Source organism: Ixodes scapularis, unplaced genomic scaffold (assembly GCF_016920785.2).
Source record: "Ixodes scapularis isolate PalLabHiFi unplaced genomic scaffold, ASM1692078v2 PGA_scaffold3__209_contigs__length_174095766, whole genome shotgun sequence".
NCBI classification, from domain to species: domain Eukaryota; kingdom Metazoa; phylum Arthropoda; class Arachnida; order Ixodida; family Ixodidae; genus Ixodes; species Ixodes scapularis.
This window is the reverse complement of record NW_024609868.1, coordinates 160,835,665-160,851,136: the sequence shown is the minus strand read 5'-3', so window position 1 is coordinate 160,851,136 and position 15,472 is coordinate 160,835,665. Positions and strand designations below refer to the sequence as shown.

The 15,472-nt window shown below is 47.2% G+C and overlaps 1 protein-coding gene across 2 annotated transcripts in view; it reads left to right on the top strand.

Moving 5' to 3' along the window:
• LOC8054090 (nuclear factor NF-kappa-B p110 subunit) overlaps nt 1–15,472 on the top strand; it is a 157,819-nt gene that overhangs the window by 127,948 nt on the left and 14,399 nt on the right. For both annotated transcript variants that reach the window (XM_040501063.2, XM_040501061.2), the window contains one exon: nt 14,107–14,173. In XM_040501063.2, the coding sequence (XP_040356997.1) occupies nt 14,107–14,173 (67 nt within the window). The remainder of the gene's footprint in view (nt 1–14,106; nt 14,174–15,472) is intronic.

Below are 15,472 nucleotides of genomic sequence, written 5' to 3'. Positions count from 1 at the left end.
CGCCCTCACATGTCGACAGAAAACTTCTTCATTGGTCGTGGCAAGTGTGAATAAAGAAAAAGAGACCGCATCTCCACGTGGTGAATGATGTTGATTGGGGCGAAGCTCTGGTGATGCTGATGATACTGATTTTATTGTTCATAGGTAGTGCTGATGGTGCTGATTTCTTTTTATTGCTAATAGGTAGTGCTGAGTTCCGGGTTGCATTTTGACTTCATTATTACTGCTTTGTGGTCGGTGAAATGCAGAGCCAGTGGTTCTTCTAGCGGATCAGCTTGGATCCGCTAGAAGCCGTGAGAATGCATCTTTACCGCTTAAGTCAACGGTCCATGTCAGAAAGAGAATGTGTGGTATGGATCGTGGTTATATACGCAATTGAGCATCTGACCGCAGTGCCCTCTCGTCTATAAGCGTTGAGCCAATGCATGCAAAGTTTAATGCGATTATATACGCGCATTGGACCGCAGCGCCCTCTCCTGTATAGACGTTGAGCGGCTACATGCAACGTTGGAGTGTAGCGTAGTGGTTAAGACGTCTGCCTCGTAAACAAGCGGTCCTGAGTTCTAACCTCGGTGCGGGCGTAAGTTTTTAGGGGCGAAGCTCCTTAGGGGCTAGCCATGTCCAGCCCGCCGTCCGGCGTGCTCCTGCTCGTGATTGAAAACGGCACCATCAGCACTACCTATGACCAAAATCAGTATCAAGAAAAAGAAGAAAAAAAAGAGTAGGGGTTCTGCAATGCCATTCCATCTGTCTTCTTTAAAAAAGAAAAAGAAGAAAACCACACATTCTCCTACTGACATGAATGAAAACGGCACCATCAGCACTACCTATGACCAAAATCATTATCATATCAACACCACCCGAGCTTCGCCTTAATCAACATCATTCACCACGTGGAGATGCGGTATTTTTTTAAAGTTGGCCGATCCCAGAGGCAGTGCGATCGATGTGAGCACGGACGCCGGACGGATGGACAAGGCTAGACCCTAAGGAGCTTCGCCCCTAAAAGAGGACAACCAGCATGAGTCAGCCTTCCTTGGCATTATTAGATAGTAAGGTCCTGATCTCTTGTTACAGTCGAGCCCGGTTATATGACACCCGCGCATTTCGAATTATTGTTTATAGAGTATAGACCACTTACAACGTAACCGCTTATAGTGCAGGACCGGGTATAATGCGGCTTTTTTAAACCACCGGTTCGCCTCCCATAGAACTCCATGTATTTACATACTGCTTAAAATGCAGGCGCGCGAAGGGAAATACTGGTTATAGTGCGGTTTTTGGAACAGCCCGCCGACCGCGCCGGCCGACCAGCGCAGCGAGCACGCTTCCGTGTGCGGCACTAGATAACGGCGCTAGCCGCAAGCGGCACTCGCGGGGCAAGGAGGTTGCTTGAAGAAGCGGGGAGAAGCGAAGAGAGAGGCTTCAGTTGCCATAGCAATGGAGGGACGCACGCACGTGTTGTTCACGTGCGTACGTCCCTTCGCTGCGTCGGAAAACAACTGCAACGACAGACCAATCGCAGGTCGAGGAGAAGTGTTCGCGCGCATTGCATGCCGGTCGCTGGCCGGCTGCTTCTATCCGCGAACATGGCATCAGTTGTGATTGTCGATGTAGACGGCGTGGTGGAAGCTCATCGTTCCGCGTAAAAGCGCTATCCTTAACTGTGAATTTTCATTGTGTGTCGCTCTGATAACCCAGCGCGTACTAGAAGGGAAGATCCACCTACTTGTGCTGCGATGTTGTGGCGGCACTCTCAAGACGGCAGAAACGCCCGTGTCGTCGTGCTTGTTTACTTCGACTACAGTGGTGCTTCCTAGGCATTTGTGTTTTCGAACATCGCCCGGATTTCTTATTTGGAGCATTTCATGCCTGTGCTAAAGTTGAAGGTATTACTGGCGCGTACCGTATAAAGGATGTGAATTTTCACGCATTTTCATCGCCGGAGAAAAGTGATTAGGGTTAGCAATCCTGAATGCTCGCAACGTCCGTCCGCAACCCGGGACGCCGTTAAAAGGCTGCGCCAGGCAAAAGTCGCTCATTTCTTTCAAAATGTGTGACACACTTGAGAGAGAAGTGAACTAGTCTGGTAAAATAAAGACTTTCCTCAAACTAAGCTCTATTTTTCATCTAACATAAAATAAATTCTTTTAGAAAGGTAAGTTGTCTGATGGCATGCATTTTGGCCTGAAAAATTGATGTTTTGGTTATAGCGCGGTACCGCTTATAGTGCGGATTTTCGCTACTCCCGCAACATACGTTATATGCACTTATAGTGCGGTCTACACTGTATCAAACAGTCCAAACAACCCCTTAAAAATCACAAGTCATAGTATAGGAGCGTTGTTTTTCTGTATCAAACTCCCATGGCGGGGACACTCGATATAGCGAACTAGGCACGGCCGCCCGTCGCTTCTCCCGCGGTCAGATTGCGCCCACGGCGAGCACATAGTTTGCGTTGCAAGGCTGGCAGACCGCCAAGCCAGCATACGCGCACGGAGATACCCAGCGAAAGAACATTTGTAAGAAAGAAAAAAGCAACCGTAAAAAAAAAAAAAGAAAGGTGGAGGATGGCAAAAGCAAGGGAAAGGGCACGCGCGCACATAGGGAGGGCAGGAAGTGCCCAAACGGTAGCGTGCGCTCTTTCTCCGAACACCGTTGTCGCTGCGCGACTTCTTAACCACAAAATAAACAAAGCCAAAAAAAAAAAAAGTGAAAGCCGTTTACAACTCCCTGTAACGCTGAATTAGAGCGCAGCTTTTGAGGAGGAGGAGGGAAGGGTACTCGGGGGGGGGGGGGGTCAAGTGACCTTGGGTGGGGGTCACGTGACGATGACGATGCCGTCATCAGTAACGATGACGATGCGGATAGCGATGACGTCATCAGTGACGTCACTGATGACGTCATCAGTGATAATGACGATGCGGATGCCGGTGACGTCATCAGTGATGATGACGATGCGGATGCCGGTGACGTCATCAGTGATGTCACTGATGACGTCATCAGCGATGATGACGATGACGATGCGGATGCCGGTGACATCATCAGTGATGATGACGATGCGGATGCCAGTGACGTCATCAATGACGTCACTGATGACGTCATCAGTGATGATGACAATGACGATGCGAATGCCGGTGACGTCATCAGTGATGATGACGATGACGATGCGGATGCCGGTGACGTCATCAGTGACGTCACTGATGACGTCATCAGTGATGATGACGCTGACGATGCGAATGCCGGTGACGTCATCAGTGACGTCACTGATGACGTCATCAAGGGTCACGTGACCCCGGGGGTCACGTGACTTGGGGAGCCACATGACTTTGGGTGTCACATGACCTTGGGGGTCACGTGACCCTGGGGGAGGGGTCACATGACCTTGGGGTGACCTTGGGAAGTCACGTGACCTTGCATGTCACGTGACCTTGGGGTCGCGTGACCCTTGGGGAGGGGTCACGTGACCTTGGGGTCACGTGACCTTGGGGGTCGAGTGACCTTGGGATGACGTTGGTTACGCCGACGGCGACGCCGCTCAAGCCGGGAACGGGCCCCTAAGAGCTGCGCTCTAAAAGTTTTTGTTAGGTCGAGTGTTTTGACAACAACTGTTGGCAGGGTGTCTAGCAACCGGTAAAACGAGGAATCGTCAGGGAAATTTGAATTACCGTGAATTGCCAGGGATATTGTCAAAGAGCGAGCCCAGTCAGGGAAAATTTGCCGTAAACGCCATCGAGTGCCTTGAGCAAAGACTTGCGGACTTGGGGGCAAGAAAATAGGCAATAAATTGCCTATTTTTCCGCTGACCCGATGTAGAGTGTGCTACCCAAGGCAAAGGGAACAGCCGACAAATCCAGTCCAAGCTTTGGATTGGATTTGATTGAATTGAGGGTGCAACGCTAGGCTAGGTTCAGTTAGAGCTACTAGATTTTGTAACAAATAGGAAAGCCGCAGACCACAATTCAATCGAAGCCGAAACTATGCGAAAGTGTTCATTTGACGGCCATGCTGCCATCGGGTTATTAACAAGGTGTGTGTTGTTGAGTGTCACGTTTTCGTCGTGTTTTTGGAAGTGGCCTCTTCGCTGACGGTGTCGACGGCAAGAAAGTGCTTGTTTAATCCGGACTGGACGAACCCGAATATCGATTAGGCGCGCGATGAGCACTGTGATCCTCACAGTGCTTAATGCTCAATGCCTTCTGTTGTAATGGTCTTATGTACTTAACCGCCTCTACAGTAGTCAGGGAATTTCACCTGAATTTGTCAGGGAAAACCTGGAAAAGTCAGGGAATTTAAAAATAATAATTTGCTTGACACCCTGGTTGAGCAATCACACTTTGAACGCCTTATCTTTGTTTACCTTTTTCTTTCTCTGTGTTGCTTTCCCAGTTTTTTTTTTATTTTTTTGCCTTTCTTTTTGCTGCCTGAATTTAGTGAGGTTTCTTTTTTCTTGCTTGCTTAACTTTATTCTATGGACCCAGTGTTCTTTCTTATGCTGCTCGCTTTTTCCGTTCTTGCATTTTTAAAAATTATTTTCATGTTTTGTAACTGCCGCTGGATTGCAAACACCATCGCCTAAATGCTGCGGTGTTTGTGATCTTTACCAACTAAGCTCTTTTGTATTTAGTGGCTCTTAGAGGCTCTATTTGGTAATGACCGATTAGTCGCAGCCTTCAGTATTAGCAGAGATGCGCGGAAATTTCAACGGGGCTTAAGTTAACATAATTTTCTATATCAAATTATTGATATATCGAATTATTTCACGATCCCCTTTGAATTCGATATATTCGGGTTTGACTGTATCATCTGTAGGCATTGTCTTCGAGGTCGTCCTAGAAGTCGTCCTTGAGGTCGTCCTCCTGGTGTTCTCGAGGTCATCCTTGAGGTCATTCTAGACTTCCTTGAGGTCGTCCTAGACGTTGTCCTCAAGGTCATCCTAGAAGTCATCCTTGAGGTCATCTGAGATGTCTATATCTAGGCATCGTCCTGGATGTCGTCCTTGAGGTGGTCCTAGATGTCTTTGAGGTTGTCCTAGAAGTTGTCCTTGAGGTCATCCTAGAAGTTGTCCTTGAGGTTATCTGAGAGTTTGACGTCTAGGCGTCGTCCTTGAGGTCGTCCTAAACGTCGTCCTCGAGGTAATACTAGAAGTCGTCCGAGAGGTTGTCCTAGGCGTCGTCTTCGAAGTTATCCTTGAGGTCGTCCTTGATGTCGTCCTCGAGGTCGTCCTTGATGTCATCCTCGAGGTCATCCTAGAAGTCATCCAAGAGGTCCTTGAGGTTGTCCTTGAGGTTGTCCTAGAAGTTGTCTTCGAGGTCATCCCAGAAGTCGTCCTTGAGGTCATCTGAGAAGTCGACGTCTAGGCGCCGTCATAGATGTCATCCTAGAAGTCGTTCATAGGTTGTCGTAGAAGTTGTTCGCGAGGTCATCGTAAAAGTCGTCCTTGAGGTCATCTGACAGGTCGACGTCTAGGCATCGTCCTAGATGTCGTCCTTGAGGTTGTCCTAGACGTCGTCCTCAAGGCCATCCTAGAAGTCGTCCTTGAGGTCGTTCAAGAGGTTGTCCAAGGCATCGTCCTTGAAATCATCCTTGTGGTCGTCCTCGAGGTCAACCTACAAGTTGTCCTTGAGGTCATCCTAGACGTCGTCTTTTAGGCGTCGTCCTCAAGGTTGTCCAAGAAGTCGTCCATGAGGTCGTCCTTGAGATTGTCCTAGACGTTGTCCTCTAGGCGTCGTCCTCGAAGTCGTCCTAGAGTACGACGGTCCTCGAGGTTGTCCTAGCGGTCGTCCTCGAGGTCTTCCTAGACATCATCCTCTAGGCACCGTCCTAGACATCGTAAAGATAACAGCTTCGCTGATCCTCCATCTTCACGTGAACTGGAGGGGCTCTACAATCTTTTTTTTGTTATACTAAAAATCTAAAGAATAAAACGCAGAAGACAAGCACAGGACGACCACATCAGTGATGTGATTATTGCGCCAAACTGCGCCAAGGGACTAACCCTGCTACATCCTGGTACATTTTGCCAAAATATGGGTAATCTGCGCCAAGCCTGCGCCAAAGGAGGTCGCTTTTTGAAACCGAAACTAAACAGAGTACCATAATTGAGCACGTGTGAGCTAGGCGGCGCAAGCGGCCGCCCGACACGAAGTACCCTGCATCAATGGTCCATTCAGTCTTGCATGTTTTTACCGCCGTCTCTCGTTTCGCGCTCTTGTCGTCTCATAAGTCTGGTCTTGCGTCTTTTTAAAACTTTTTCAACGATAGACGCGGGCATGTGTGGATGCTCCGACGGTAGCGTACCGGGTACCAGGTCAGCCATGCCGTCATACTGTGAAACGAAACCGCGTTTTTGCGCGGCAGGAGTTACTTTGCGAGCTGAAGCACTCGCTCCTGAACACAACGGCCGTTGGAAAACTATATTTGGTCTCTGTCTGCCAGTCACCGTGGTCGCGCAACGTTGGGCGTTGCCGTCCCCACGTCATTGCAGATGTGGCGCTTTCTAAACTGAAATGTAAGGACTGCCGCATGCTCATCAACATTCCTTTTCTTTTTTAAATCATACGCTACTACAAGAATCCCTAGAACTTTAAACTTAAAGGCTGCTGTGTCAAATTATTGATTACCTAGGTTTCTCTCTGTAGGTTTTTTTTTCGAGAGGGACCCCCAGTACGTGAAAAATCTCCTGCGGAAGAAAGTGGGTGAAGAAAAGTGAGCTAAAACAAAGAAGGCAAAGTATGCACGCTGAACCCGCACAGTACGCTTGTTTGTCTCGAGTTCAGTCGTTGCACGAAGCACTCTAAAACTTTTTGACCTTGGCTCACGATGTCTTGCATCAATGCACTCAGGTTCTGTTTTTTGTGTGTGTTTAGCATGTGCAGAGCGCGACACTGTTAGCGCAAACAAGCGATCAACAGTTTTCTGTGTTTTTCTCTTAGAACCGAAAGGTTATCATCAAAGATATCTTTGTTACAGAAAGAGCTCATTTAGGGCTCTAATATATAAGGCGTAAAGTTGTGTGCCCACGAATACTCTTTCCTAATAAAATCAGAAAAGGTACTGATGTCGTGTTTGCGCTAACAGTGTTGCGATGTGTACCTTGTTTGCCCGCCTGGCAAGCACGTGCCGCTGGACTTTTTTGTTGTAGGCTGGACAGTTACATTTTGCATACAGTTTTGGGAACCAGTTGGCAGTGGAGCGGAGTGGCATGGTTATTTATTTTTATTTACTTATTTATTTCGGGTTACCCCGCAGCGCCCGAAGGCATTATTGCAGGTGGGGGGGAGGTACATAGTTGTGAGGGTAGAAATACACACGTGCATATGTACCAAAAAAGACAAGAAAAAACGCAAACCCACAGGAAAACACACTCAATCAAAAGCAAGCCCAGAATCTGATAAAAGAAACATCGGTGACTCGCATTCCATGTATGTGCCAGATAAAAGAATGAACTGAGGAAAATATGTGCTAACAGCGAAATTAAGTAACTCACTTGGCGCATGACACACACACAAAAAAAAACAAAAAAAAACAAACACAGATGTAGTTTTATCAACTTCGTTCAAAGAATAATAAAGTAATTGAAGTAGGAACAAATAAACATACAACAGTATTGCGCCCAGTAATCACTCGAAATTCACATCGCGAGGATCAAAACATTTTCCTAGTCATGTTAGTCTGGCCAGCTGTCACGTGACAGTCTGTCAAAGAAAAGTGAGTTTGACAAGGTAGAAACGGTGTCATTTGGCAGGGCGTTCCACTCTTTAATAGTGTTGGGAAATCGATCGAACAGCCATCTCCACTCACATGATGAAGCATGTGCAACTGCAAGCCTGCCGAAGTTGCCCTCATGTGCATGCAAATATGATTGCACGACAAAGGCACCAGCCGGGACGCTTGCAATCCATTCTTTTACGTTTGCTTACTTTTGAAGAAAATCTGGCACGTCGGCAACCAGTGAAACGGCGGCAAGCAGTTTTTCGGAATCGCTCGGCAACGCCTACAGCACTGTACACTTATGGGATGTCTCAATGTCTCCTTGGAGACATTGAAAGTTGACATTCATTACTAGCCGAAGGCAAAGCGAAACTTACAGCAGCCTTGCAGAAAGTTTCGAAAAGCGAAAAGAAAAGCACCTGCTAAGACTCGTAATGCACCTTTGTCTTGTGTACAATTTGGCATTGCTCTGCAGTAGTTACGTGTTTCATCAGTAGGAGACTGCTTCCATTTATCATATTATATAACTAATCAACCTACTGCTGTGATATTTACTACTAAGCTGGTCATTTTCAAATAAATTTTAATATCTGCAGTTTGGTTCTTACTAATCTATAGCGGGTACTTATTTATGTATAATTTAACTGAAGCACTGCAAAATGTGTCATGTCATTGGCACTTCAGTTACGCGTTGAAAGACTCCCAGGTGGTCTAGCTTGATCATAATTTGTTTATTGCGGCGAGCAAAGTGCCTTTCGTTTGCCCAGGACATAAAACAAATATTATTTTTATTTTTCTATGAATATCTGCTCCAAAAGCCTCTTTTGCTGCTCCGAAACACTGTTTTGGCTGCTCCAAAAGCCACTTTTGCTACTCCAAAACACTCTTTTGGCTGCTCCAAAGGCCACTTTTGCTGCTCCAAAACACTGTTTTGGCTGCTCCAAAGGCCACTTTGCTGCTCCAAAACACACTTTTGCCTGCTTCAAAAGCCAGTTTTGCTGCTCCAAAGCACTGTTTTGGCTGCTCCAAAGGCCACTTTTGCTGCTCCAAAACACTGTTTTGGCTGCTCCAAAGGCCACTTTGCTGCTCCAAAACACACTTTTGCCTGCTTCAAAAGCCAGTTTTGCTGCTCCAAAGCACTGTTTTGGCTGCTCCAAAGGCCACTTTTGCTGCTCCAAAACACTGTTTTGGCTGCTCCAAAGGCCACTTTGCTGCTCCAAAACACACTTTTGCCTGCTTCAAAAGCCAGTTTTGCTGCTCCAAAGCACTGTTTTGGCTGCTCCAAAGGCCACTTTTGCTGCTCCAAAACACTGTTTTGGCTGCTCCAAAGGTGCTCCAAAACGGGTTAGGCCAATCACATCACTGCCACATTCTTTCATTTAGCACCAAGGTTTAGGCAGGGAAATTGCACCCTGAACGAGATCCCAACAAAGATAGGGTGGGGAAAGGAAAAATGGGAAGGGTCAGGAGGAAACCACAAGGCACAACTGCAGTGATGGTTTTTTCACAGGGAGTTGCGATATTTTTCAAGTTCAGGCCTGATGAATTCTATTTCCAGTCTTAAAGGGACCATGAAATGACCTTTTTACTTTTTCCAGATAACTTTTACATTAAACCGTCAATGTTCACTGAATGCCGAACAGGCATCCGTTTTCGTCTCGGTTTATTAACTTTTACACAAAAAATTATTGAAATATCGACTTTTTCATTCTCTCCAACTGACCGCAAAAGAAGCCGTGACGTAAACCGTTTCCGGAACCGGAAGTTCTCTCGGCAGTAGGAGAATGGGAGTGTTAGCGGCAACGAGTTGGGGTGCGCCGGTAGGTTTTACTGCGCTGATGTCACCGACGTATTTCCTGAATCGGCGCCTCTGATCGCCGCGTCGCAGCTGAGCGAAATTCAATGAGATATGTTGCGCTACAGCGACAGCATGGGACTAGTCCCATACGCCGGTATGCCTGTTGGGAAGTGCAGCGAGTCTTGTCACCACCCCGTCATTGTTGGCAGAAGGGCCGGCCCGTGTCAGGCCTGTTTACACTCGGAGCGGACGCGCGCGCTTGATGGAAGTCTTGTATTCGCGCTGTTGGTAAGCGCTTCGGGACCGTTCTTTTACGATTGCAACTCGATACTGACGCGACACTCGGCAAAGAAAGGTTGGACCGGGGTCGACAGTGACGTGCAGTCTGTCAGAATAAAAATGGCATACCAATAACAAAGTGTACATACCGTGTTACGAAGGCAATCCATACGGCGTTTATTTCAGCTCTATATCACACAAAACAAGAAGATAGAATCGACGAGAGTCCCTTTTCGACGAGTGTTCGTCAACACTGCCTCGGAAAACAAGGGGAAGAGATTGACCTCCTCACCTCTTAATCTAGAATTGAGGTCAGTGATCAAACTATAATACGGAAAGGGTCCACAAGGGTCGCGCGGGCATATTCCATTTAGCACGCCAGCCGGTCGTAGGCAGACGGTCTTGCGACGAAGCAACGCAGCGCCGAGTCGGAATGCCTGCTAGGCCTATACGCTTCGTCGGAGTCGGTGAATCCAGCGTTCTTGTTCGTCGTGGTCTGTTTTAAGTACTGTTTTCTTGCTGCTTGAAGTCGGCACGCGCGGGAAGAACACGTAGAAAAATAAACGTTCAGTCAGTCAGAGTTTTGAGAGGAAGGGAAACAAAGAAAATAAATGTTCGTCGGTCGCCGTCACTCAAGTAACTGGCGGCCCTGCCCTACTGCGCACGCGCAGTAGTTGCTTCGTTTACCACACGATAGATGGCGCTTGGCTCTCAGCATTATCAAATTTGGCAATTTTCGCCACACATCTCTAATTATGCTACAAAATGTGGATCTGAATATTATTTAACAAAACTTTTAGGAAACATTCGCCGGCTATTTATTGTTTACGATCGCAGTGCTGGTGAGGTAGGCTCTTACCCAATAGGCGATGTGGATTCGGCTGACGTGCACCGATTCTGCGTATGCATCGTAGTGAACAGGCAAGGAAGGAAGGCGCAAAAGAGTCCAGTTTTCTTTTAAAAGTTCTATAGCAAATAATTTTTTTGGGCTCCCTATTTTTGTGTTTTTGTGTTTCTTTTCACACCTTTTACGACGTGCGGTGGATGAAACTCGATTTTAAAATCATTTCATGGTCCCTTTAATAAGAAAGCCAATGAAACATTTTTTTTCTGTGTTCTCGATAAGGAAGGTTTCGATGATCTCACGTCCGTAGCGATTGCGGTGTTCCCCCTTTGTCTTGGTTCCCGGGAACTCAGGTGTGCATCCAATGCATTCGTCGGCGTGAACTGCGAGCTTTGTTTTGCTCTTGAAACGCAAGGGTATGTGCTCGATCGTGTGAGGTGAATTCGTCAAACTCATTTGAAGCCGAGCGTGTTCTTCAGGTGGCACGCTACAGAAATGTCATTAAAGGCCAAGTGCACTCGTTGAAGTGCACTAAATTAGCCCGTCTGACAGGGGTATAGAAAGCACAATGAAAGCTCAGGGTCGTCACACTTCTAAATCGACGGCGTTCAACTCTGCCGTTACTGTTTACTCTGCGGCGAAAGCAGATAGTGTGAGTTGTACCTCATGCTCAGTTTTGGCTTGTGCACTGGTTTTGGGGCCTGCTCCGTGAAGTCGGGCAGTCGCAATCTGATTCTTCTCCCCATCAAGAGTTCACATGGCAATCGGCCATCTACCACGGTGAACACCTGTAGTTCAGAAGGCCTAGTTTGTAGTCTTCCTGTGCATGGGTGGACTTTTTCATGATCCTTTTAACGACTTGTATGCCTTTCTCGGCTAGTCCGTTGAGCGCGGGAAGTGTGGGCTTGAAGTGACGTGCGAAAGTCTTAAATGCATTAGAACCGAACTTGGGTCTGTTGTCGGTACGCACCTCCATCGGTAGTCCATGCCTTGCAAAGATCGCTGATAACACTTTGACCACTGCATCTGTTGTGGTGGCTGTGAGCTGCTCGACCTCCAGAAAGTTAGAGAATGCATCGAAAGTGACTACCGTATTTACCCGAAAATAGGTCGACCACGAAAATAGGTCGACCCCTATTTATTGAGCCCACCGAGAATAAAAAAAAAATAATTCAAATATAGGTCGACCTTTCTTTTTTTTTTTTTTAAGGAACAGGGGAAAGTTAGGGCAAAAGAAACAAACCTTTACTTACAGCACTCTCAGCTAAATCACAGGGTGATGTCAAAAACTTATTCATCGTCAGAACGTCCGGACCTATCGTCGTCCGAAGCTTCGTCAGCTTGGTAGACATCCTCGCAAATTGGCAACAATACCTCACTGACACCGTTGTAAAATGACGACAAGAAGAAACGAAAGAAGGTGGAGACGGGCGAGCGACGAAAGAAAAAATACAAAGACATGAGCAACGCTGCGAGCCCCGTCAGCAACACGCAACCCGCCGAAGAAAAACAAACTAAAGTACCTCCAAATTTTTTTTTTTTTTTGCGCGTTTGCGAGGGAGAGGGGAATGGAGCGCATAGGAGGGCAAAGTGCATGGCGCATCGCGTTCCTCTCCCTCCCCTTCCCCCTTGCCCAGCGAGGGGAACGCTACAGGCGTGATGGCGAAACCCGACGCCGGAGGAATGTGCACGAGAGCCGTAGCCGGCGGCCACGGGCTGTCGGCTGCTGCTGTTCGGTTGTTTTTGTGCATCAAAAGCTTTTTGAAAGAAGCCGCGCGGCTCTACCGCGACGCCGGCTAGGTGATTGACAACTCCATACCCTCGGTAGGGTTTCAAATTTTGGTCGCGAATTAGGTCGAAATTCTTTGGTCACGATTATAGGTCGACCCTTAATTTTTGACAAGATTTCCGAAAAAAAAAAGGTCGACCTATATTCGAATAAATACGGTAGGTATGTGTGTCCACCACACTTAAACCAGTCCACACCATTGCGCACCTATGAGCGGCACTGCTCTCTACAGTGGTTCAGCTGGTGCGCATAGTGCTTGCATGTTGAACAGTTGTTGGCCATTTGTTCAATGTCCGATGGCATTCCAGGCCAGAACATTAAAAGGCGCTCTTTTGATTTGCATTTGTTGGTTCCCAAACGACCGTCATGCAACCGTGTAAGCGTCTCCCTTCTGAGCCTCTTTGGAATAACCACCTCGAGTCCCTTAAGAAGCACTCCTAGAACGACTAAAATTTCTTCAGCACACGACCTGTATGGGCATGACTGAGGCAGTGGCCGGCGTTTGTGAAGGCAGCTGATTACCTCTGCCAAAGCAGTGTCCTTGGCTGATGCAGCTGCGAGCTTGCTCATTGTGGTATTGCTCACCAGGTTTAACAGTGTTGCGACTGCATGGGCATCATGTTCCTCAGGTGTGTGTCCCTTGGAGCACGCGATAATGCGTCTGCAAGTGTTAGCTGAATTGAAACTTGTATAGTCATACCATGAAACCTACTCTGACTTTGTTTCAGCTTGAGTCCAGATGCAGCCGAAGCAAAACAGTGCCAAAAGCGCATGTCACTTTCTTGTACATGATAGAACACATACAGAAACATGACAAACACTATGAGCCTTTGACGCTGTCCGATTGGTCCTACCTAGACTTTAAGAAGACTTTCTTTTATCTATTCTTATCAAAGAGGAACCCTCGATCATTATCATAAATTAAGTCATTTAGAGATGCAATCACTTTTTCATTCTCAAATGATGTGCTAACAGATGTTGTCATCTGCCCCAAAAGTGTCAGTGGCTGCTTGAAACCAATATTTTGCCTGCTATAGAACATGTTACGAAAGGTCAAATTCTGCTTTCATCGCGGCTGTCGGTTCCATGGTGATCAAAAGCAGCTAAAAATACGAGGACAAAAGAGAAACTTATATGACAGGACAGGCACTGTCCTGTCCTTTGTGCTTTTTTTCATCACAGTGTACAACAACTAGCTCGACTCTCAACTTTGTACTTGGTCTGCACTGAGGTCACATAACTACTTCTGACCACCATGTAGGGATTTTGAGTGACGGGTTTTGTGATCTGGGAGGGGCGACATCTGGACAAATCTGGGAGATGCAAAAGAGAATGAGGGGGGAGCTCCTCCTTCACCTCCTCTCTGGTGGCTATCGGAGCGCTCTTTGGATGACGTCACGTGCAAGCCAGGTATTACAGGTTACCTTTTACTCTGTCCTCGTCTTTGCGCTGTTTTTATTATGTGGATATCATACATCAGAAGAGCGGGGAAAGTCTGTACGCAGACACGTGCGGGTTCGCTTAGAAAAGTTCACAGCAAAACGACTCCAAGAGCGTAAAAAATATGTTTACACCTGTACTTTTGTGCGTTGCACTCATACGTGGGTGTAAACGTCCAGTAAAGTGCCACCCCCTTGCAAACAGGGTTCTGGGTAATGAGCAAGGTGTTAACTACTTTTGCAGGAGCCACACCAGAGGGAGGAGCACAGCCAGCAACAACGGAGCTCTCTCGGTGAAATGGTTGTCCCAAGTGAGACGCTTTCCCAGAAATGGAATTTATGGCACTAGCGTCTAGATTGTCGCACCAAGGTAGAAGGCATCACAATGTGTTTACCCCCGCCAAAACCCGAACCAAATATATTGTGCAGCTTGTCGCCTCCACAAGTTTCCACTGACCCAGTACACAATTGGGGATGTGCGAAACGTGCGGCCATCTCGGTAGCTGATTCTGTATTTTGAGGCGAGGCTGCTCTGCCATGATTATCGTGCAGCAACTTTTTTGTTTTAGAACCTGCGATCATCCAGCATTGACCGTCTTATTTCTCAAGAGTAAACCAAATATGCCTCTCGGTTTATTGACACTCGTAGGTCTGTTGACGTATACCATAATATGCCGAGTCATTGCCCACCCCCCTGCCGCCTGAAATTCCTAAAAAAGGGGTGGGCCATGTCTCCATACGTGAGAATGAAAAGTAAAAAAAAAACGCCCCTTCTTCTGCGCGAATCTAGCGCAGCTGCACAGGAGATACATTAAACTCAAAACTCTAATTAGTTTCATTGTTTCATGCAAAATATGCTCATGAAAGAATGTTTTAGTATCGCGAAGTCTGTTGCTTGCATACGTGTGATGAACACTGCCGATTGGCATACAGCGTGAACAAAACACGTTTCTAACATTGCAATGTTCTCCTCGTTAGTAAAAAAATAAAATAAGTCCACAATAGACTAGGAAACCCAACCAGGCGCTACGAGCGAGCGGGCAGACGAAAGAAGTGACGAAGGGCGATGGTGGGGAAGTTGGCGATCGCCTTGGCAAATACTTTGGCGTCGCACCAAGTTGGGCGCCTTGTCACTCGCAAACTCTTGCGCAACTTTCTTGTTTGGTGCATACATGCGTGCGTTCGTGCACGGTGTGCTATCAACGCGGGTTAAGGCGGCGTTTCTGTGTGAAGTGGACGGCACCACAAACACGGAGCTCGAAATGGGACACTCTACAACTGTCTGTGTGCTGCGTCCCCGGAAATCTTTCTTCACCCGTTGGCTTTGTCTTAAACATTTGAAAACTGGGGTCGCAACGTGCTGAGAGAAGGAGCGGGTTTGCGGCGACCTTACATCAGCGGAGACAGACACTGCAGTTTCATTCCAGGATATGGGGCGTTCGTTTACCTTGCAATCCCCGAATGTGTGTGTTGTGTTATCTTTCCGACTTTTCTTTTTGTTTTTGTTTGGGCAGATTTTTTGTAAGCAAAACAAAGTTTCATACTGTTGTCTATATTGTTTTCGCATGGATGCACTACGACTTTGGGGTCACTCGCGGAGGAAATGCATA